Source organism: Notolepis coatsorum (genome assembly GCF_963971535.1).
Source record: "Notolepis coatsorum genome assembly, chromosome: 8".
NCBI lineage: Eukaryota > Metazoa > Chordata > Actinopteri > Aulopiformes > Paralepididae > Notolepis > Notolepis coatsorum.
In genome coordinates, this window is record NC_140172.1 from 152479233 (window position 1) to 152502978 (window position 23746).

General features: G+C 46.7%; 1 protein-coding gene across 1 annotated transcript in view; it reads right to left on the reverse strand.

The window, feature by feature from the left end:
• Positions 1-23746, reverse strand: part of LOC311233840 (uncharacterized protein) — a 93507-nt gene that overhangs the window by 25456 nt on the left and 44305 nt on the right. The window contains exon 13 of the mRNA XM_084320880.1: positions 23147-23522. Coding sequence (XP_084177006.1) covers positions 23147-23522 — 376 coding nt within the window. The remainder of the gene's footprint in view (positions 1-23146; positions 23523-23746) is intronic.

Sequence of the window (23746 nt, forward strand, 5' to 3'; positions counted from 1 at the left end):
AGTAAAAATCACACCGTGTCTCTACTCTTTAAAATATTTATTAGCATAAAACATTAATAACAGTCTCTACTCTTCACAATATTAGCATACAACATGTATTAATCACACTGTCTCTACTCTTCAAAATATTAGGATATCACATATTAACATGAAAGAGGGAACTATTCTGGACTGGGTTGGGCTGAACTAGGCAGTGAAAGATGCTGGGCTGGACTGGACTAGGTTGGACTGGTCTAGGTTGGACTGAGTTGGGCAGTGAAAGAACCAAGCATTTCACTGTAATGTAATAGCTAAATAAAACAACTTGACTTGTTACATTTGCACTCTGGTTGGATGCCAAATGTATTCTGGTTGTACTGTACTTGTGCTGTAAGATGACAATACATTGGAACCGAATCGACAACGCTAGGGGTTCAGCAGGTGTATTCTGAATGCCAAGTATGACAACATCACCGTTGTGAAGGGCATATGGGCGAGTGGTGATATGGGGGGAAACCCGGTAATAATAAAATGTCACTCGGCTGCATTTAAGCAAAGCCGCTCAGTATAGTCCACTATGTTGAACGCGCGTTATGGTAGCTTGTTACATGGTAGGTAGCTAGCCGGCTAATGCTGGTGCCTGGTTGACTTGTCATTCTCATCCGACTCGAAGGAGACGCGTCGCATGCTATTGTTCGCCCCCATGTCAGACCGCACTGATATCCGAAAGCGACGACACTACATGTAATTATTTTCATCCACTGATGTGTTTTTGTCTAAGTTTGTCTACGTTGTCAAGCCGGTGGCAGGAGTCTGTAGGTCCGCGCGCAGTGATCTGTCCACTTCCCCTAGATGGGCGGCATCTTCTAGAAAATGAGTGTTCATTGGAGGAGCTTAGAGCGCATCTGTACAACGATGATGTTCATTGGTTATGGTTGGATTGAGGCGCAAATGGGAGGAATCAAGGGGGGAGTCAGAGTTCGGCTTGTGCCAGTGAGCGAATCAGCAGATTGCAGAATGATTTTTTTGTTTGTTTTGTAATTACAAGTACTCGCCAGACTGGCGAGTGCTCTTCATGAATTACTCGCCAAACGTAAAAAATACTCGCATTTGGCGAGTAAAGTGGCCTAATTTCCTCCCCTGCTCACACACACACACACACACACACACACACACACACACACACTTCAGAAACAAACATAGTATCAATGAGAGCATCAATAATACACCTGAGTGAAGTCTAGTAAAAAAAAAAAAAAAAAAAAAACATTTTTTTTTAGTTAATCTTGAGTTAAAAAAAATTAGTGGCATTAATAGAATCAGGAGTTAACGCGATATTAACGCGATATATTTGACAGCCTTAATATATATCTAAATGTCTAAACCTCTGTCTATCTAGTGTGTGTATACACCAGTATCACTGACTACCACGGCAAGCCCATAGAAAATGATTCTATTTAATAATAATAATAATAATAATTATTATAAATGTCTCTCTCTCTGTATCTTTCTTTCTTTCTTTCTTTCTTTCTTTCTTTCTTTCTTTCTTTCTTTCTTTCTTTCTTTCTTTCTTTCTTTCTTTCTCTATTATATATCTATCTAAATATCTAAACCTCTGTCTATCTAGTGTGTGTATATGCATGGCATCAAATCAAAGTGTGTGTTGCCTGTATTGATCAGTCACACTATACCCCCATTCAGCCGTAATTGTTCCCTGCTGGGCCTTTGTTTCATGGTGTGAATTAGTCATTGAAATTAACATTGACATCACATTGCATTCTGGGAAGGAGTGTAGTTCCCGTATCATTAGCTGAATTCACTGAATTCTCTTCAGAGCCTCCTGCTGCAAATTGGTAATGACTGTACCAGAATGTTTGATAGGACATTGATTGAAAACTATCGTCTCAAATTTGACAATTGATGGCTTATTTTGAAGGTATGAATCTGTAATTGTACATTATGTAACAAAAAAAAAAGAGAATATTCTGAGAAGGTGGAGCTAGAAACTCTAGACCTCAGGGGGTTAAGAGTCAATCAGTTCTAACAGTCTGTGCAGGGTTCAGTAGTTAAGAGTCAATCAGTTCTAACAGAGTCCGTGCAGGGTTCAGTAGTTAAGAGTCAATCAGTTCTAACAGGTGGGTTCAGTAGTTAAGAGTCAATCAGTTCTAACAGTCCATGCAAGGTTCAGTAGTTAAGAGTCAATCAGTTCTGGCGGCTAGGTGGTGTAGTGGGCAAGGCACTCGCCACCAGTGTGGAGACGCTAGGATTCGCGTGTTCGAATCCAGCTCTCCACATTGTTTTCAGTTTAGCTGGTCGTCCGCAGTAATACACATTGGCCGTATTACGGGGAGGGAAAACTGAAGGGTGGGGATCGAACGTTGTGAACAAGCGACTCCTACAAGTCGGTTGGTGCGCCTGCGCAGTAGAATCAGGAAGTGTCGGGGGCAGCGTGAGCCTCCCACGCGTTACTCCTCGACACTGAGAGATCGAGCTGCGCAGGTGAAAAGATGCGACTGCTGTTACCTCAAGTACCGGAGGGGACTTGTGCTATGTATGACTTAGTCCACATTGCAGCCGGCTTGTGGGAGGCAAGAAACAGCGTTCGTGACAGGGGAGGGTTGAATTGGATGATACGAAATTGGGATGGGAGAAAATATAGAAAAATGGGAGAAAAAGTGGATCAAAAAAAAATAGTCAATCAGTTCTAACAGAGTCCGTGCAGGGTTCAGTAGTTAAGAGTCAATCAGTTCTAACAGAGTCCGTGCAGGGTTCAGTAGTTAAGAGTCAATCAGTTCTAACAGAGTCTGTGCAGGGATCAGTAGTTAAGAGTCAATCAGTTCAGGGGTGCTCCAGTAGCACACCATGTTACCGCGCTCGCGCGGGACTCCGTGCTGCGTCACGGATCTGGTTGACTCCGAGTTCGATTCCCGGACCCGCCGTCATTTGCCGAATGTCTCCCCCTGCTCTCTCTCCCGTTTCACCCTGCAACTGTCGGTCATGCTTGACCAGGAAAGCGATAAACGCTAAAAAAAAAAGTAAAAAAAAAAAAAGAGTCAATCAGTTCTAACAGAGTCCGTGCAGGGTTCAGTAGTTAAGAGTCAATCAGTTCTAACAGTCCGTGCAGGGTTCAGTAGTTAAGAGTCAATCAGTTCTAACAGAGTCCGTGCAGGGTTCAGTAGTTAAGAGTCAATCAGTTCTAACAGTTCTCCAGCAGTTAGCCCTTGGGTTGTGGAGCCCGATGGCTACTGGCACAAAGGACTGAGCAATTTGTGGTGTGTGCTCCTCGTCTTAGCTAGCTCCTCATAGAGGGGATGAGTCTACGGCTGAATGGGCTCCTCGTCTTAGCTAGCTCCTCATAGAGGGGATGAGTCTACGGCTGAACGGGCTCCTCGTCTTAGCTAGCTCCTCATAGAGGGGATGAGTCTACGGCTGAACGTGCTCCTCGTCTTAGCTAGCTCCTCATAGAGGGGATGAGTCTACGGCTGAACGGGCTCCTCGTCTTAGCTAGCTCCTCATAGAGGGGATGAGTCTACGGCTGAACGTGCTCCTCGTCTTAGCTAGCTCCTCATAGAGGGGATGAGTCTACGGCTGAACGGGCTCCTCGTCTTAGCTAGCTCTTCATAGAGGGGATGAGTCTACGGCTGAACGTGCTCCTCGTCTTAGCTAGCTCCTCATAGAGGGGATGAGTCTACGGCTGAACGGGCTCCTCGTCTTAGCTAGCTCCTCATAGAGGGGATGAGTCTACGGCTGAACGTGCTCCTCGTCTTAGCTAGCTCCTCATAGAGGGGATGAGTCTACGGCTGAACGGGCTCCTCGTCTTAGCTAGCTCTTCATAGAGGGGATGAGTCTACGGCTGAACGGGCTCCTCGTCTTAGCTAGCTCCTCATAGAGGGGATTAATCTACGGCTGAACGGGCTCCTCGTCTTAGCTAGCTCTTCATAGAGGGGATGAGTCTACGGCTGAACATGCTCCTTGTTTTAGCTAGCTCTTCATAGAGGGGATGAGTCTATGGCTCACTATGTGCTTTTTTTTTTTTTTTTTATCCCACTGTTAGTTGTTATGCCAATTCCCAACCCCCTTCCTGGTTGTTGCGCACCCCCCCCCCTACTGTTGGTCCGGGAGGCCGGAGACTGTCGCATGCTTTCCTCCGACACATGCGCAGCCAGCCGGCAGCCAGCCTGGCAGCGCAAATTCTCACCGGGAGAGTGTAACGTGTGGAAGGTCACACTACCTTTCTCCAGATCCTACCCTCGCTGTGCAGGCGCCCCGACCGAACTGTAGGGGTCGCTGTCCACAACGCCCAGGACCCACCCACGGCTTCCCTCCCCCTAACTCAGCCAAACGAGTTAGTATAGCGATCAGCCCAAGCCAAGGCAATGCTGACTCTCCGGGAGCACTATGTGCTAGGGGTGGACGGTATGGTCTAAAATTTATATCACGGTATAATTTGAAGCATAGACGGTAACGGTATATATCACGGTATCTGTTGTGAAGGATCAGATTAAACCGAATATATATATTTATTTATGGATATATATTTAATAGTATTTGTATATCGTTTGATATCCCCTGTATATTCCTTGTACATATACACTGAATATCCCTTTAGTCTACTAACAGCCCATAATAGTTTCATTCTACCATTGGACGAGAACCTGGCGCCAGCAGCCAAGCCCCTTGGTTCAAGTTCAATCGTGCCGACGAACATGTCGTTACAAGCCCAGTTCCGCGTAGGAATACGTCTGGCGAAATACGAATGGTACTATTTGTTCACAGCGCATATATATATGGCGCAAGTAAAGTAGAACTTTCTTTTAGTCCATTAGTCCTTTACCCTCCAACCTAGTAACAGACGTGAAGCCTCACCCACGACGCACGCGTGGTGCAGTATGGCCTACTTGGCCTCAGAATAGGCATTGAGACATCGTGTGGATTAATAGTTGAATTGTCATAGTTTGGCACTATACCGTCGAGTGGGACGTATTTCTATTAAGTTAATAATAGTCTATTATGTATGGTGCATCGTTCGGTTAGAGTTATAAAGTGAGCAGTACCCCCATCGTTCCTGACGTTATCTGGAGTCTTAACCAGGCTGGGCAGACCACGTGTGGTGCTTGCATCCGAGGAGCTCCGGGCCAGGACGAGTGGACCTGTACATTGGATTACTTCACCCGGACGACGTCGAGCCCTACACGGCTTGGATTATCTACGTGCTTTGGGTGCTTTGATTATGCCATGGATAACGGCCAACACTGCTGAGTGTTGGAACTACCCCCCGAGAGGAGTCCAGGTGAGACGGCGCTCTACCCCGAGTGAGGTCGCCTCACGTCTCTTCGTTGTGGACCGGCAGCTACCATCCACCAGAGGGCCCAGCTGTATTCATCTGCGGACCGAGGTTCTGTGGGCACCGTGTTCAGCACTCTGAATTCTCCCAAGAAATCGTCGGCCAGATGGGATACCGCCAGCGGCTCTCCTAACCCCCCCCCCCCCTACTGACTTACAACCAGCGGGACCCCCCCTTTAGTGTATCCAGCTATAATCATTTAAGTACCATCGCTATAGTTCCCTAAAGAACCAGGTTGTATACTTGCTCCCTGCGTAACCAGAGATTGGACATTCAATGTTGATTTACCTACGAATACTCATTTGCCTTACAAGTGCATTTCAAATCATAAATGTCATTAAGTGAACGTTGTATATGAATGAATGAATGAATGAAAACTTTATTTAACAGATTGCAGAATGGGTACAATACAGTACGGCTCAATACATACAATTGTTAAGGGGATGCAGACCTGAGAAAGACGTTTGTCTTGTTTCCATCAGGGTCCCCCATTTTCAATTCATATAGACATATATGACATACATGACATACAGATAGTCAGTACTGCTACATCTATACATTTATGACATACCAGATTTTCAAATACAGTACTGTTTGTGATACAGAAGGAGTCAAGAAAAGGGAGTATATACATTTGACGTAGAAACTGTACATTGGAGGTTGGGTGGGGGGGGTTGGGTACATTGGGATATTGACAACCATACTGGGTAATTTACATTGGAGGTGGTTGGGGGGGGGGGGGGGGGGGGGGGGGCATACTGTATAAACAAGTAACACTGTACATTGAGGGGGGGGGGGAGGAGACACTGTACAAACAAACACAATTGTACATTGAACTATTGACAAAACCATACTAGGTAAATGACTGTACATTGGAGGGGGTTGGAATGATTGGGTTAGGATATTTACAGGGGCCAGTGTTGAATTGCAGTCTCCCGTAGGTGTCCCTTGAGAGAGGTTTTGAAAGTGGGTAGTGATCCACATTCCTTTACAGCTTTGGGTAGGGCGTTCCACATTGATGTGGCATAATTGCGAAACGTGTTTAGTCCCTTATTTGAGCCGAATCTGGGTTTGACATGATTTGTGGAGCTCCCTCTGGTGTTGTGATCGTGGTATTCACTGACCTTTGGGAAGTATTTTGACATGTACATGGGTACCTTGGTCGTGTAGTGTATCTTGTAGACCAGGCCCATTGCAAGTTGTTGTACTCTGTCGTCTACTCTAAGCCATCCTAGGTTGTCGAAGTGGGCAGGGGTGAGGTGGGTTCTAGGAGTAAGGTCAAGCAGTAGTCTGACCAGTTTGTTTTGAGATGTTTGTAATTTTGTTTTTAGCGCCTTTGAGGTGCTTTGGTACCATGAGGTGCAAGCATAGTCGTAGTACCCCTGAATGAGTGCTCCTGCCAGTGTCTTCAGGGTGTTCTTGTTTACCAGAGATATACCCTTTGCTATATAAAATATTCGATTTATACATTTGTGTGGACTTCGTTTCATCAGGTGGGAAAGTGTTCATCATATCTATATCATGTACTGGATGGCCAGAAGTTAAAGTACAAGCGGTAGTGGTTTAATGATACCATACTTATCAATACAGTCAGGGAATTGTACCCCTCAGTTACAATTGGTCCTTCGAGCCGGATGGTAACTAGTGTAATATTAATATAGTGTTATTAATATTGAAATGGCCTATGATGAACACTCCACGAAACGGTCCTCCTAACGTAGAACGCCCGCAGCGCAGACGACAGCCACCTCAGTACTTAGAGGATTACGCTGTCAGTCAACTACCTAGCCTTCGACAAACGGTAAACGCGGTAAAAGTAGAAAGTAAAATTATGTCTGACCTTAACGACCAGGTTTCCCCGACCACAGAGGCCCTAGTGGGTTCTAATGTAACTGACCAAGCTCACGGTGGGGACCAGGAGGGAGCTGACATGCCTTTACCCCCCGCCAATACCGAAGAAGTAGTCCCCGACCAGCCCCGGGAGGAAGACAACCCTACAGAGAGAGAACTCTGCACGGAAGAAGAGGAGGAGAGCGCCGAGGAAATAGAGCTCCAGGACTCCCCAACAAGTACAGCCAGGAGCGGCTCACCCAGGAGCGGCTCACCTCTACAACCGTCTTCCCCCAGCGAAGCGGAGAGGATGCTATCACAGGCGTTCCTCGTCAGCCTGACAGCCGCTACCGAACGCGATCGACTTCAGGGTGAACGCGATCGACTCCAAGCACAGATGCTTATCGAGCGCGAACAACTCCAAGCGCAGCAACGGAGCGAAGAAGAGCGCATACGCCTGGAGATGAGACGCCTTCAGACGGAAGAGAATATGGCAAGAGACCGGGCCGACGCCCAGCGCGCCGCTGCCGGTGCCCAAAGAGAAGCAGATCTCACCAAGCGCGAAGCCGAGCGCGACAAGTTACAAGCGCAACTAATGGAGCAGCTGATCCTCAAGGCAACACCCTCTCCCTCCGCCAGGGGTTCAAGGAACTCGTCGAGACAACAGTCAAGGGCAGCGTCTCCTAACCGAGCAAGCGACCCTGAACTTGACCAACAGACCAAGCCTATACCCCCCGCAGACCCCCTTCCCAGACCGGTCCGAGCGAGACCCAGCTACAAGGAAGGAGCGGCATACACTGCGGAGAAGCTAAATAAACGACTACAGGATCTAGAGGACCTGATAGAAGAAGAAGAGGAGGAGAACCAAGCCCGACGACAGCACAGTACTCCACCGGACCAGGAGGTCCAGTACAGCCCAGGCTATACCCCCGCGGCGCGGCGCTGCGCTACAGACCCCCGACTCTATTCACGGGTGAGCATGACGCACGACCAGCCCCGAGGAACAGCACCTGGACCAGCGGGCCATGGTACCCTGCCGGTACCAGCCCACAGAGAGGCGCAAGAGGAGACTCGCCTAGGAGGTCTCTCCCCCAACGCTCGCCGATGTATCAACCATCCACGGCGTCATACATTGCCATGCCGACGTTTCCAGACTTCACCTATGAGAATCGAGCACAGTACACGGAGCTCCGGATGTGCTTAGAGACAATGATGGTGGATGTCGCCGATGAACGCCACAAGTATGCAATATTACTGAAGCACCTGAAAGTACCGCGAGCGCACAATATAGCGCTAGCCTATGCCACCTCTACGACCCCATACACCGCGGCTCTAGCAGCGCTGGACCAGAGATATGGACGTATATGGGATTACGTAATCCAAGAGATAAGGCATATTGATCGCCTACCCCCAGCAACAGACAATCGCTCATTAGACGACCTGTCTATAAAAGTGCAGTCCCTGGTAGGGATGCTGGGAGCGCAACGGGAAAAGGGCATGCACGAGCTATACGCCAACTCTAACGTCGAGAGGATTTTAGAGAAGCTGCCACCCGCCAGACAAGAGCGTTTTAGGCGGCAGAGAGACCACCGTGATCCTAACGGTCCCGAACCATCCCTCCTCGATCTAGCCGACTTCCTGGCGAGAGAAGTCAGCAGCTTACGACTGGATACGTTCGTGCGGAGCACGCCAAGCTCCAGAGAGGGACCCAGGAGAATAAACGATGGAAGAAGATCGGTGACTGTCATGCACCAATCAGAGTCAGTACCGAGCAGTAAGAACCACAGTACCCCCTCGAGAAAAGAGAAGTGGAAGATGGTGTGCCCCTACTGCGAGAAGGAACACTGGCTGTCACAATGTGACCTGTTCACAAAGATGAATGCAGAAGAAGTGAGTCAATGGATAAAGTCCAACAGGCGCTGTTACCGATGTGCGCGCAGTCACATGGCAGCCGAATGCCGCCTAAAGAAGAGGTGCAGTCGGTGTGACGGAGCCCATCTAGATATACTACACGACAGTAACAGAAGAAGGCCTGCACCTGCACCATCGAGCGGCACCAGGGCAAGTGTCATGTACATTGACCCCGCCAGCAGCAGCGGCGCCCAAGTGCTCTTAAAGGTAGTCCGTGTGACATTGAGCTACCAAGATAAAGTCATGGACACTTACGCCGTCCTTGATGACGGGTCAGAGAAGACCCTTCTGCTCGCGTCCGCTGCGGCCCAGCTGGGACTGCGGGGGAGCGAGAACCAAATGACGATTCGGACAATAAGAAGAGATTTAAAGACGATAAAGGGCGAGAATGTCTCCTTCACTATCGCAGCAAGCGGGCAGCCAGAGCGACGGTATAGGATTACAAATGCTTTCACCAGCCAAGAAATAGGACTATCGCAGTACACCTACCCCATCGCCAAGCTGATGGATAAATATGTGCACCTGCGTCAACTACCTATCCCGCTCATAGACGGCGCCACCCCGACCCTGCTGATAGGCTCCGACCATGCAGACCTCATCGTCCCGATAGACCGGGTCCATACAGGACCCCGAGGCTGTCCTGCAGCAGTCGAGACCCGCCTAGGGTGGACACTACAAGGCCCCCTCGCTAAATCTCTCAACCGAACAGCAGCCACTAGCTGCCTCCACTCCAGAGCGACAGAAGAAGACACCACTCTCCTGCAGCATGTCGAGAGGCTATGGACACTAGAGACAATGCCCTTTAAGAACGAAAAGAAAGACATTCGTTCTAAAGAAGACATTTACGCCATCAACCTCCTCGAGCAAGGGACAAAGAGAGTCACAGTCGGCGGAGTGATGAGATACGCAACTCCACTCCTGAGGCGAGAAGGAATGCCCACCTTTCACGCAAAGAAAGACGCCACGGAGCGGTATCTACCTAGCCAAAGACCCCGCTCAAGAGAGTGTGTACCGCGCTGAGATTGAGAAGCTAATCACAGCGGGACACGTGACAAAGATTGACATTAAAGAGGCCGATCAGACGACCGAATCATGGTACGTGCCGCACCACAAGGTCCACCACAACGGCAAGGATCGCATTGTGTTTAACTGCAGCTACCAGATCGGATCCCAAAATCTGAATAAAGAGCTCTTGCCCGGCCCCACACTCGGCCCCTCTCTACTAGGCGTGCTACTACGCTTCCGCCAGGACAAGGTGGCTATCAGAGGGGATATCAAAGGGATGTTCCTGCAGGTGAGACTAGTGGAGGAGGACAAGCCCCTGCTGCGGTTCCTATGGAGAGAGAGGATCGGAGATGAGAACCCAGCCATCTACCAGTGGGAAGTCCTCCCCTTCGGAACCACATGCAGCCCGTGCTGTGCTACATTTGCACTACAGAAACACGTCGCAGAGGACCCAGCAGCAGATGAAGAGGTCCGACACAGTGTGAAGAACAGTTTCTACGTGGACAACTGTTTACAAAGCGTTTCGACTCAAGAAGAAGCCGAGGCTCTCCTAATCAAGCTACGCGCCTCCCTGATCAAAGGCGGCTTTGATCTCAGGCAGTGGGCCAGCAGTGACCCGCACGTATTGCGCAGCCTCTCCCCCGCGGACAAGGCTGCCAGCAGCGAGACCTGGATGGCGACCATCCCAGGAGAAGCCCAAGAAATGACACTAGGACTAGTCTGGCGCTTCAAAACAGACTCGCTCCACTATAGACACAAACCCCTGACCACGGAGCAGGGAAGGTCGACGGCGATACCGACCACCAGACGGAGTGTGTACAGAACACTCGCCAGACAATATGACCCGTTGGGATGTATTCTACCTTACACCACCAGGGCAAAGATGATTGTACGAGCACTATGGGACAAGGACCAGGGCTGGGACGACCCAATACCCGCACACCTTGCCTCCACATGGAGAGAGTGGGAGACGGAGCTCCGCTCACTCCCAGGCGTTAATATACGCCGCAGCTACTTCCCACCCACGGTGAGGCCAGAGACATGCAAGATGGATCTACACGTCTTCAGTGACGCCTCCGAAGTAGCCTATGGATCGGTGGCCTACTTGCGTGCCCAAGAGAAGGGAGGAGAGATACACACTGCTTTCATCCTGGCTCGCTCAAGAATAGCCCCACGAAAGCAACAATCTATCCCGCGTCTAGAGCTCTGCGCAGCCCTAGCAGGAGCGCATCTAGCCACGTTAATCCAACGTGAACTCACCATTCCGGTGCACAGAACAATCTTGTGGTCAGATTCCACGACAGTACTCACATGGATCAAGTCTGATTCATGCAGATACAAGGTCTTCGTGGGAGTCAGAGTCACCGAGATTCAAGAGTTAACAGAAGCAGCGAGCTGGCGGTATGTGGACACCAAACACAACCCAGCTGACGTAATCACCCGGGGAATGTCCCTGGATGACCTCACCCGTCGCAACATCTACAGTGACGGACCAGAATTCCTCAAGCTCCCGGAAGAAGAGTGGCCTACGCCCACCCCACGGGAAGCAAGTAAAGAGGAGGCTGAGAACAATAAACCTATGTTCTGTGGACTGAGCACAGTCGCCTCCACAGACCCCAACATAGATGATTGCATTACCCTACAGAGTGCGCAGCTAAAGACATTCCTGTGGCACCACCCAGAGATCCAGTCCACCACTGACATTTCAGCAGCTGACTACGAAGAAGCAGAACTTCTTCTACTACAACGAGCCCAGAGAGACTCGTTCCCCGATGAGCTAGACTGTCTACAGGGAGGAAAGCCCGTCCCATCAGACAGCAGATTGCTCCACCTGGCACCCGAGAGCGACGCCCATAATCTCATCAGAGTGGGTGGTCGTCTGCGGAGAGCCCCCGATCTACCGGATGACGTTAAGTACCCGATAGTCTTGAACAGCCGACACAAGGTCACAGAGCTGATCATAAAGAAATACGACGAGGACGTACACCACGCAGGAGCAGAGACAGTCTTCGCGGAGATCAGACGTCGCTATTGGATACTTCAAGGAAGAGAAGCAGTGCGACACTTCCAGCGAACCTGTCTAGACTGCCGAAAGTGGCGCGCGCAGCCCAGCATACCCCGGATGGCTGACCTACCTCCCTGTCGCCTCCAACTCGGCAACAAGCCATTCCACTCCACAGGCATGGACTGTTTTGGCCCGTTGTATATAAAGAGAGGAAGAGGAACCGAGAAGCGGTGGGGTATTGTATTCAAATGCATGACCACCAGAGCGATACATATCGAACTCCTTCCGACCATGAGCACAGACTCATTCCTTATGGCCTTCCGAAGATTCACATCACGGAAAGGAAAACCGTCCACATTGTTGTCTGATCACGGGACAAACTTCATAGGCGGAGAAAGAGAGCTGAGAGAGAGCTTCCAAGCTATGGGCCCAGAACTTAAGACCCACCTCGCTCCATCCCAGATTGACTTCCAGTTTAATCCCCCGAACGCACCCCACTTCGGTGGAACCTGGGAACGAGAAGTACGTTCTATAAAGACAGCCCTGTACGCCGTGCTTGGGGCCCAGACTGTGGCGGAAGAAGTCCTAATGACAGTCCTCACGGAGATCGAGGGAGTATTGAACTCAAAGCCCCTCGGTTACGTCTCCAGTGATGTAGCAGATGTCGACCCAGTCACCCCCAACACACTCTTGATGGGGCGGCTAGACCCCGCGCTACCCCAGACAATGTACAGGCCTGAAGAAGCGAACGGCCGAAGAATGTGGAGGTACAGTCAAGTACTAGCTGACAAGTTTTGGAACAGCTTTCTACTCCACTACCTACCGTCTCTACAGACCCGCCAGAAGTGGGTAAAAGAGAGAGACAATTTGACAGAAGGAACAGTCGTCATGATTATCGACCAGTCACTACCCAGAGCTATGTGGCCGGCTGGCCGCGTAAGCAAAGTGATCACCGGTGCCGATGGCAAGGTCCGAGCAGCTGAAGTACTCGTCCAAGGGCGAACTTACACACGACCCGTGGCGAGGCTAATAGAACTGCCCAGACTCCCAGACACTATCGATGACGACCATGACCCCATGACTTTGTGAGTTGACTGACCCTTACAGCGGACCTTGAGTGGTAGACAGTGCGGTTAATCTGTCTCTGCTTAGCTAATTAGGTGGGACTAATTAGGGGGCGGCTGTTGTGAAGGATCAGATTAAACCGAATATATATATTTATTTATGGATATATATTTAATAGTATTTGTATATCGTTTGATATCCCCTGTATATTCCTTGTACATATACACTGAATATCCCTTTAGTCTACTAACAGCCCATAATAGTTTCATTCTACCATTGGACGAGAACCTGGCGCCAGCAGCCAAGCCCCTTGGTTCAAGTTCAATCGTGCCGACGAACATGTCGTTACAAGCCCGGTTCCGCGTAGGAATACGTCTGGCGAAATACGAATGGTACTATTTGTTCACAGCGCATATATATATATGGCGCAAGTAAAGTAGAACTTTCTTTTAGTCCATTAGTCCTTTACCCTCCAACCTAGTAACAGACGTGAAGCCTCACCCACGACGCACGTGTGGTGCAGTATGGCCTACTTGGCCTCAGAATAGGCATTGAGACATCGTGTGGATTAATAGTTGAATTGTCATAGTTTGGCACTATACCGTCGAGTGGGACGTATTTCTATTAAGTTAATAATAGTCGATTATGTATGGTGCATCGTTCGGTTAGAGTTATAAAGTGAGCAGTACCCCCATCGTTCCTGACGTTATCTGGAGTCTTAACCAGGCTGGGCAGACCACGTGTGGTGCTTGCATCCGAGGAGCTCCGGGCCAGGACGAGTGGACCTGTACATTGGATTACTTCACCCGGACGACGTCGAGCCCTACACGGCTTGGATTATCTACGTGCTTTGGGTGCTTTGATTATGCCATGGATAACGGCCAACACTGCTGAGTGTTGGAACTACCCCCCGAGAGGAGTCCAGGTGAGACGGCGCTCTACCCCGAGTGAGGTCGCCTCACGTCTCTTCGTTGTGGACCGGCAGCTACCATCCACCAGAGGGCCCAGCTGTATTCATCTGCGGACCGAGGTTCTGTGGGCACCGTGTTCAGCACTCTGAATTCTCCCAAGAAATCGTCGGCCAGATGGGATACCGCCAGCGGCTCTCCTAACCCCCCACCCCTACTGACTTACAACCAGCGGGACCCCCCCTTTAGTGTATCCAGCTATAATCATTTAAGTACCATCGCTATAGTTCCCTAAAGAACCAGGTTGTATACTTGCTCCCTGCGTAACCAGAGATTGGACATTCAATGTTGATTTACCTACGAATACTCATTTGCCTTACAAGTGCATTTCAAATCATAAATGTCATTAAGTGAACGTTGTATATACCCTTTGCTATATAAAATATTCGATTTATACATTTGTGTGGACTTCGTTTCATCAGGTGGGAAAGTGTTCATCATATCTATATCATGTACTGGATGGCCAGAAGTTAAAGTACAAGCGGTAGTGGTTGTCGTGGAATATATTATCATGTCATTATGAGTCTCTGTTATTTTATCATGTCATACAGCTTGAGTTTCAGTCCAACCAGATTTACTGGTTAATGTGTGTATGTCTCTTTAAGATTACTCTATCATTCTCTCAGTCGTAACGAAGTTGCTGTTTCTACCAGCCATAGAGCCATAACCCAAGGTCATGGGAACTGTAAGATGGAGCTGTTTTCCTTCCAGGCTTAGCCATAACATAGTCGTATTATTAATTTCTCTAACCAGCCATTTTGTTTTCTTCTACGTAATTTCATGTATTCAATTGTATGTCTGACCAGGCCTCTAGGTCAGTCCCTGTCAGACGCTAGTGGGTAAACATGTCTGTCTCTGGCGGGTGACTGGCCTGGCAGCGTGGCCACGCTGTCATGAACTTTCTTTATTAAATAAACCTTCTTATTATTATTAATAATGACTCAGAATGATTAATGTAAACGGCTCATCGTTTGTCCTTTAATAATTCCCATTACAGATGGCGACGAGATGTTTTTTTAACCGATGGGTGTCGAGGTCGGCCGCCAAACGGACTCTGCAGAAAGGGTGAATCCTGGAATTCCGGGGGAGTGCTGTCTCGAGGCTCCTCCGTGCGAGACACCGAGGGGAGAGAACCAGCTGCGCCGTCCGCTTGGCTGTCACCTCCGGCATGAACCTTGGGGACGCGTGATGAGGAACACTCGGTGAGCTGTTGACATTCTGATTTCTGTTTAAAACATTTTTTGTTTTTAAATTTATAATTAGAGGTCTAAACTAGAACATGGTGCCGGTCAGAGCTATTTTTTAAATGTATATTACTATGTGCTCTGCAGTGGTTATTTTTTTCATTGTATTGGTGTATTACTGTGCTTGGTAGACTGGCGATGGTTTTTCTATAGTTTCTCAATCTTGGTACGTCCCGAATGTATTAGGCAGGGATTAGGCTCGTGCCTTATAGACGGGGTGCGGGGGCCTACCACGAGTATAATAAAATATGTTGACGACGAGAAGAATTATGGGGTATTTTTTTAAATTAGGTTAATATATATTTTAGAGCGATGGGGGTCGAGTTGGCCGCGAGCCGAGGCGCTATGCGGGCAGGTTGAAATCTTGGGTTTCAGGGAAAGCGCTTTCTTCTCCTCAATACTCCCCCACACATGGGAAGGGAGTGAGGAACCGCCTGATAGCGTCCGTTTGGCTGCCAACTACGGCTAGAATCCATGGGAGCGCGTGGGGGAGATATAAAGTGGCCATTCTGTTTAAAAGCGGTTATGTATAAAGTAGCCATTCTGTTTAAAAGCGTTTTTTGTTTCTATCTATGAAGTAATTATGCGAGTGGGGTATTGAATATAGGATAATGTGTGTAACCCCCTGTGTTTCCTTGAGTACTGTGATTTAAGGGGTATGTTCTGGCTGTACGCTGTTTACAGAGCTTTTTATCTCCGAGTGCTCAGGAGGAACCAATTTTTGGGGGCCACATAACTTGTACATAGTATTGTTTTTTTTGGGTACCTTTTTATGGTTTTCCTCTGGACACTTTAAATTAAGAGGTATGTTCCGATAATTAGGCGTGAATAAATGTACTGTGGTTATAGTGGAAGGGGAAGTTCATGCGAATAGTTTTAGGCACTGATTCTGGGTTTTTTGGTTGTTTTCCTAACAAAGAGGCGGGAAGTTGGACCGTGCGTGGGATGCCAAAAGATAGGGGGACAGGGGCTTATGTCGTGTGATTAGTTTTCCACTGCCTTATCTGGTCATACTACAGTTTTTCTGAAAAGAAATAAGATAGGGGCATTGTATCCGAAATAACAGGCGTGATACGCTACTCCACAGAGCTTTTTTCTCGAAAGTGTTCAGAGGAAACGATTTGTATGCCACATATTTTATTGTGGGCTTTTATTTTTTGTTTGGTTTGTGTTTACCTAGAAAATGGAAAATGTGGACAGTTTGGAGGGGCCAGAAAGGGGGGCCTGTGGGGTCATGACGGGAGAAGCTAAGAATCTGTTTTTCTGTCTTTTCTCCCACGGTGTGCCCGGGGCTGGATTTTGGGCTCGGTGTCTTTCCGTGTGCGTCACCGCCACCGGCCGTCCCGTCTCCTATCCGCTGGTCTCGCCGGCGACCATCAACTGCGGTGCGCCGGGCATTGGTATAAAGACTGTGCCTATAAGGAGGTGTTTGAGGGGAAAAAAGCACAATGGCGTGCGGAGGTGCAGGACGGGACGGGCCCACAGCGCATTGGCTGGACGCACGGCGGGGAGACATCGACCTGAGCTCAGGCAAAGTATAGCGCACACTCACATGCACGCACACAGATCGATAGAGATACAGGTACAGCAATATATTAAGGCCATGTGAACAAATCACTGACAATGGGCCTTCTGAAATTTGTATTAGTAGCTCCAAAGTGATCATAAAGTGTATAGGGTTTAGGTATACCTTTGAGACTGGGATTTAAATACATTTCAATATATACCCTGTTTTGAATCAACATAAAAAAAAAAGAGAGCAGCCATAAAGGCACAAATATGGGTAATTATTTTTATTAAATGCAGGATAGAATAGAAACAAGTGCATACTCAAGTTCAAGTTCTTTAATAGTTGTCATACAGAAGTACAGAATACTTTCATACAAAATGCTTCTTTCTGTTACGTAGCACAGGCTGTGCACGCTGTTATATTACATAGAAATATTTTCCTCTGTCTGTGTAGGCACACACACACACACACGTTTACATGCACGCACGCTGTGATAGGGGATAAACAATTAGCTATTTTATCTGCATCGTTTGTGTTTATCTGCATCGTTTGTGTTTATCTGCATCGTTTGTGTGTGTTGACATTGCCATGGGTGAATTTATGTCAGTTAGTATCTTGTTATTGACAGTAGAGCTGGACTGTTTTTGCTCATCATCACATTGTATCAGCCACCAAAATACTCATCAATATTTACATAGATTGACACTTGTGTCTGTGATCAATACATAGCTACTGCCGGAGAAATTGGGCTGCTAAATGAGGATTAGAGATCAGTAACGTTTTGGTGGTGTTCGTTCAGTGATAACAACATTGGCTAAATAGCTAACAAAATGAATACAACATATAGCGTGGCTAACGACACAGAATAACGTTAAAACAAGTGCATGCATGATTGTTTACAATAAGCGGGTGGTCAAAGGACTGACATAACGGGTAGATTGCCTGCACACCACGGGGCACACAGGGGTTCCGCGAGGTGCCTGATGGGAATGTTTCTTTAAGAACAACTATTGAACTAAACAAATAGTCTATCTAGTGCTTCATGTGTATACAATAAGGGCTTAATCTAATAACATGAACTAAAAAAAAAGAAGTCGATCAAAATGTCTTCACACGTTTCGTAAAGTTATTATAGGAACTTTATCAACTTGACGTCCGCGGCAGGCGTCATTGCTTTTACCAACAGGGTTCCCAACGCGGCTCTGGTTCGTTATCGTTTACAAGGGAATACAAAGCGGCTGTCGTGATAATCACACAACAATACTTCCGGTCCGGTCGGTGGGCTTCATAATAAAAGTCTAGAACACCGGAAAAGACGGAGCGGTGGGCTTCAAAATAAAAGTCTAAAACACCGGAAAATAAGTTTATTTTGTACAGCGTTTTCCTCCACGAGTACTCGAGTACATCATGTGATCAATCGATCTGGATTATTTTTGCCCATCCCTAGTTTATCCTGTGCTGAAGTCTCCATTCCAATAGAGATAGTGTATATTTTGGTCTTTATTTTGCTATACATTGCAGCAAGTCATATTGTTTATTGGTGAAAAGGATCCCCATTAGCTGTCGCCTAAGTGGCGAGGGGAAGCCACTGTATATATATATATGTATATATATATGTTATGTGTGTATATATATATATATATTGGGGGGAGAGACAGGTATAATGGGGGGGGCAGAAGGAAGGGGCTTCACTATGGAAATGTGCTTGGAAGACACAAAACATAACAACATGACAATCACAATTAACAATGTAGACATCATTATCAACATCAGCTCACATATTTAAGTAGTGCATTCTTAGGTGGTATTTGAAAGACACTTTACTATTCAATTTACTTATGTTCAGTGGGCAGTTATTCCAATGATTGATGGCACGATGAACAACAGTCCTCTTTAAAGATTTTGGTATTGTATGAGAGGGCGCTGTCATCAGATATCAACGTAGTATGTGCGTTTCTCTTTAAGAGAGGCACACATTAGCCAGTCAAAACAATTTGGTTATGATCTATGTTGATCCTTGCTATAAGGCCATAAGTGACATTGTTATGGGATCCGCTCTGTTTTCCTTATAGGCAGCCATAATAGTGATTTCAGCCAATCCTCTGGTGATGGTGTTGCAGCTCCTTCCACGTCGTATGTGTGTATTAACTGTCTTGCCGAACGAAAGATCGCTCTCACTTGGTGATCGGACATTTGTTTACATGGTCTGATTACCAACTGCGCATTCCTTATCAATTGATCAATGTGAGGAATTAAAACTATCTTCTATTCCTTATTTCAAACTTTGGCCTCAGAACAAGTTATTGCTCATAGATCCGTTTTGTTTTCCTTGTAAAGCAGCCATAGTAGTCAGCCTTGCCCGCAGAACAGTACATTTGTTCCTATAATTTGCCTGAAAGAAAGCCAATGTTGAGGGTCTCCAGGACGAACAAGGTCATCTAAAAAATTATTCGTTGATAAAAGATTTAAAATTCCTCCTTAAAACTGTGGGGCAATGGTCACTTAGGCCTAGGTAGAGAACCCCACTAGCTGAGATCCTGTCATATTTATTGAAAAGGAAAAAAAAAAAACTATCAAATCAATAAGGCTAGACCTAGAGTAATTTTTAAGGTTTGGTCTGGTGGGCTCAGTAATGAACTGGGAAAGCAGCACCACTCAACCAGTCAATATTAAAGTAGATTTATTGGGGAGTCAGAATCAGATTTCTTCAGCCAGGACAAGTACAGTAGGGCTCAATACACACGGTGATCGAAATGTGTTGGCTTAGCAAAGGGCGATAGAAGGAGTGGTTCAGAGGCAGGATGTTTAGCACACTGCCAGCGAGAGTGGGGTTTTATTTTTTGTCTTTTATTTTTTTTGTTTATTTGGTTTGTCCAGTTCTATTCATATCTGATTTGGCATAGTATGGAATTTTGCCATAACAATGACTGAATGGAGTATATTCTGATTTATGGAGTGATAAAAAGAGATATCCAAAATCCCCTTTGGCTCTAATATGTCGACAAAATGGAGCTATAATTTTGAAAATGGCTTTATCCAATGTTCAGATTTCTGTCCTGGAATTATATGCAAATTAGTGCATATTTAAGTAGATCAGGCCTCATGTGCATGTTTGAACATACAATTGTGATAAAAAAAAAAAAAAAAAAGTAGTGTCTTAATGTAAGTAGTGAACTGGGGAAGTTTCAGTGTGATATATATTAGTTCACCTGCAGTGTCTCCCCTTTAAGTTCAGTTCAGTCTTAGACCTGTCCTCTGGTAAGGAGGTGAGAACTACAACATGTCACCCCTGAGTGACAGTGTGATTGAATGACCTTCGTCCAGCTTCAGAATACAGTTTTTTTTATTATTAATTCTTTATTTTCTTTCTCTTTCTTTAATCTTATTCGTATGTCACAGGAGTGCACGTGATTGTGTTCAGTTGTGTTTGAGCCATGTACTGATAACATTACAAGTTATTGCTCATATTATATTATAAATCTCCCATAACAATAAGTATCAGAAAGCCTAGGTCAAAAACCTCAGTTGTATTTGAGCTATGTACTGATGGTTTTTTCTTTCTTTTTTCTGTGGTGGGGTCTCGCTGAACGGTCTCTTCACTCTCCTTGCGGTCCGGGCACCCATCTCTGACCAAGAGGAGGACGCGCAGAGGACCACTGTCTGTACCAGGCTTCTGCAGTTACAGCGGTGACACATGGACAGTACTCCGTGACCATCAGATCTGTGAGACGGTTTCCAGCAGAACCTGACGGGGGAACCGACTACAGCTGATTACGGGGAGACAAGCTGGCCCAGCTAATCTACTGGACCAGAGCTCCACTCTGCAGCTACAGCATGGACACTGAGACAGTTTCTAGCAGGCCTGTTCCATCAGGGCCACAACCAAGGGCCTGAGTGGGGGGACCGACTACAGCTGGTTTCTGTGAAAGTAAGCTGTCCCAATCTGCTCCAGAACTAGGAGGCAGAGGGCCTATCGGCTAGTGAACGATGGGGCGCTAAGACCATCAACCGACAGCTGACTCCAGTCTGATAGGATCAGTGGTCCTGAGATAAAGATCTTAGAGACAGTTTCCAGCAGGTCTAAGCCATTCACCGGACAGGCTCCTTGCATCGGAGGGGAGGATCATCAGGACCGAGCCACGGCATACATGGACTGCAGAGGGGGGTGCTTGGACCAGCGACCGGGGGAGGGAGAAGAGACCGTTTCCGGGATGAGGCAAGTTTTACCCACAATGCTTAGGTTTGAACCACAATACATGCAGATATTACAGTATCGTCCTAAAAGATGTTAGGTAATGATGTAATGAACTTTCTTTGATTCAGGTGGAGATTTTTTAATATGTTGTGCATTGCAATAGTAACCAGTTATTTTTTTCATTCTTTGTGAGGAGTCTGCAAATTGTTTTTGTTTTGTTTTGGCTATCTCCCGGAGAATGCAGTCACGTGTATTCTGTTTTCGCTATGTTATATTTCGTGAGCGCAGTCTATCTTGCAAGGTACTGCCCTGTGTTTTCTTTTGTGATTTCAATTTTTCAGCTTGGTGGTGGGAGAAGTATGGCCTTGACAAAACCAGAGGCTGGACTGTACCCTTGAGTCCTGCAACCACCGTCTGGGCATTTGCAAAGAGACGCTAATGATGGTTGCTGTTATGACAACTTCTCTTTTGCACGTGACACGGGGTCTATGCAGAGGACCTTTTGTTTTTTAGATAATAAAAATAGTTTTTGCTGGGTTATTATAATCTGTGTTTGAATGATAATATTTTTTGTTGTCTTTATGAAATGATAATGATTGTGATTAATAATTATCAAGAGGAGGGAACTGTCGTGGAATATATTATCATGTCATTATGAGTCTCTGTTATTTTATCATGTCATACAGCTTGAGTTTCAGTCCAACCAGATTTACTGGTTAATGTGTGTATGTCTCTTTAAGATTACTCTATCATTCTCTCAGTCGTAACGAAGTTGCTGTTTCTACCAGCCATAGAGCCATAACCCAAGGTCATGGGAACTGTAAGATGGAGCTGTTTTCCTTCCAGGCTTAGCCATAACATAGTCGTATTATTAATTTCTCTAACCAGCCATTTTGTTTTCTTCTACGTAATTTCATGTATTCAATTGTATGTCTGACCAGGCCTCTAGGTCAGTCCCTGTCAGACGCTAGTGGGTAAACATGTCTGTCTCTGGCGGGTGACTGGCCTGGCAGCGTGGCCACGCTGTCATGAACTTTCTTTATTAAATAAACCTTCTTATTATTATTAATAATGACTCAGAATGATTAATGTAAACGGCTCATCGTTTGTCCTTTAATAATTCCCATTACATGGTTTAATGATACCATACTTATCAATACAGTCAGGGAATTGTACCCCTCAGTTACAGTATCAGTGTTTCCGTTAGAATTTTTTATTTTTTTTGCCTGATAGGCAGGCTATATAAAGAATGACATCCTCAAAGCATGTAGATTTATAATATTTTAACTTAAAACTAGGCTACTTTTGCGTATAGTCATTATATTCCAAATAAAATAAGTCCCGAGTCGAGACTCCGTGCTGCTCCCAACGAATCCCAATAGTATGCAACTGCAGAGCCGCAGAACTTTCAGGTCCGGTCACAGGCCCACTCAACAGCGCCCCCCACCCAACGGCTGAATTGCCAATGGCTGAATTGGAGTATTGCACTGTGCAGGCACAGCGGCCCCGCTCTGCGGCTCTGCAGCTGCATGCTTCTCGCAAAATCCAGCATCCAGCTCGCGCTGCCCAGCCAGAACACAATCAGAACACTACACATATCATAATGTTCACAGCAAACTGTAGTTGATCACCAGGTATGTTTTATTAACGTAGAATAATTCATATAAGAAAAACAATAGGGAAATCTCTTACCTTTCTCCACTGGTTAAAAATGCCAGGAACTGAAAATTGAAACTTGCTGTGCGCCGCAGTGATATGTGTTTATTATGAAATGACAATTGCGTGTTGACACGCCCACTGCGCGAAGCCTCCTAAATAACTTTTTCCAGTTTGCACATATCTATTATCTATGACTAATTCTATCTATTTTTAGGGGCAAATGAGAGTGAAATAGTCGCGCTGTGGTTACATGACGTCATTGCTATTTTCGAGCTGCTCTACCGGTTACAAGGTATAGTCAAAATCCATACCGTAGAGCAAATTCATACCGTTTATACCGTATACCGTCCACCCCTACGCATGTGCTTCTTTGTCTGAGGGATTCAATTAACAGAATGGACACACCAATGTGCCAAACAAGGTGTACTTACTCGGTCTCCGAGTCCTGTATGGTTATGATGGTCTCCTCCATTTTGGAGGCAAGGCCAGAATGTTGCGGTTCTTCCCGGTCGGCCAGGTGACTGGTCTGCAGCGTCTCCTCCTGGCGACACGTCTGCAGCGTCTCCTCCTGGCGACACGTCTGCAGCGTCTCCTCCTGGCGACACGTCTGCAGCGTCTCCTCCTGGCGACACGTCTGTTGCTTCTCCTCCTGGCGACACGTCTGCAGCGTCTCCTCCTGGCGACACGTCTGCAGCGTCTCCTCCTGGTGACACGCCTGCATGTGCTGCTGCAGCTTCTCCTCCTCTCCGTGGAAGAAGTACGAGCAGTGGAGACACTTTTTAATCTGGAAGGGAGTGGATGATGGTGCTGAGGAGAGCAAAAAGAAAAAAAGAAAAAAAACAAATATTAGGGCTGTCAAAATGAATGCGTTAACTCTGGAGATTAATTTAAATGATTTAAAGTGTTAAAAAAATGATCTAGATTAATCTATGGAGTGAACCATTTTTGTTGAACATTTGTATTTCACAGGAGAGAAACTGTATTCAAAGAAAGCTATTAAAATAGTCTTTGAATCTAAATATACTTTCTTT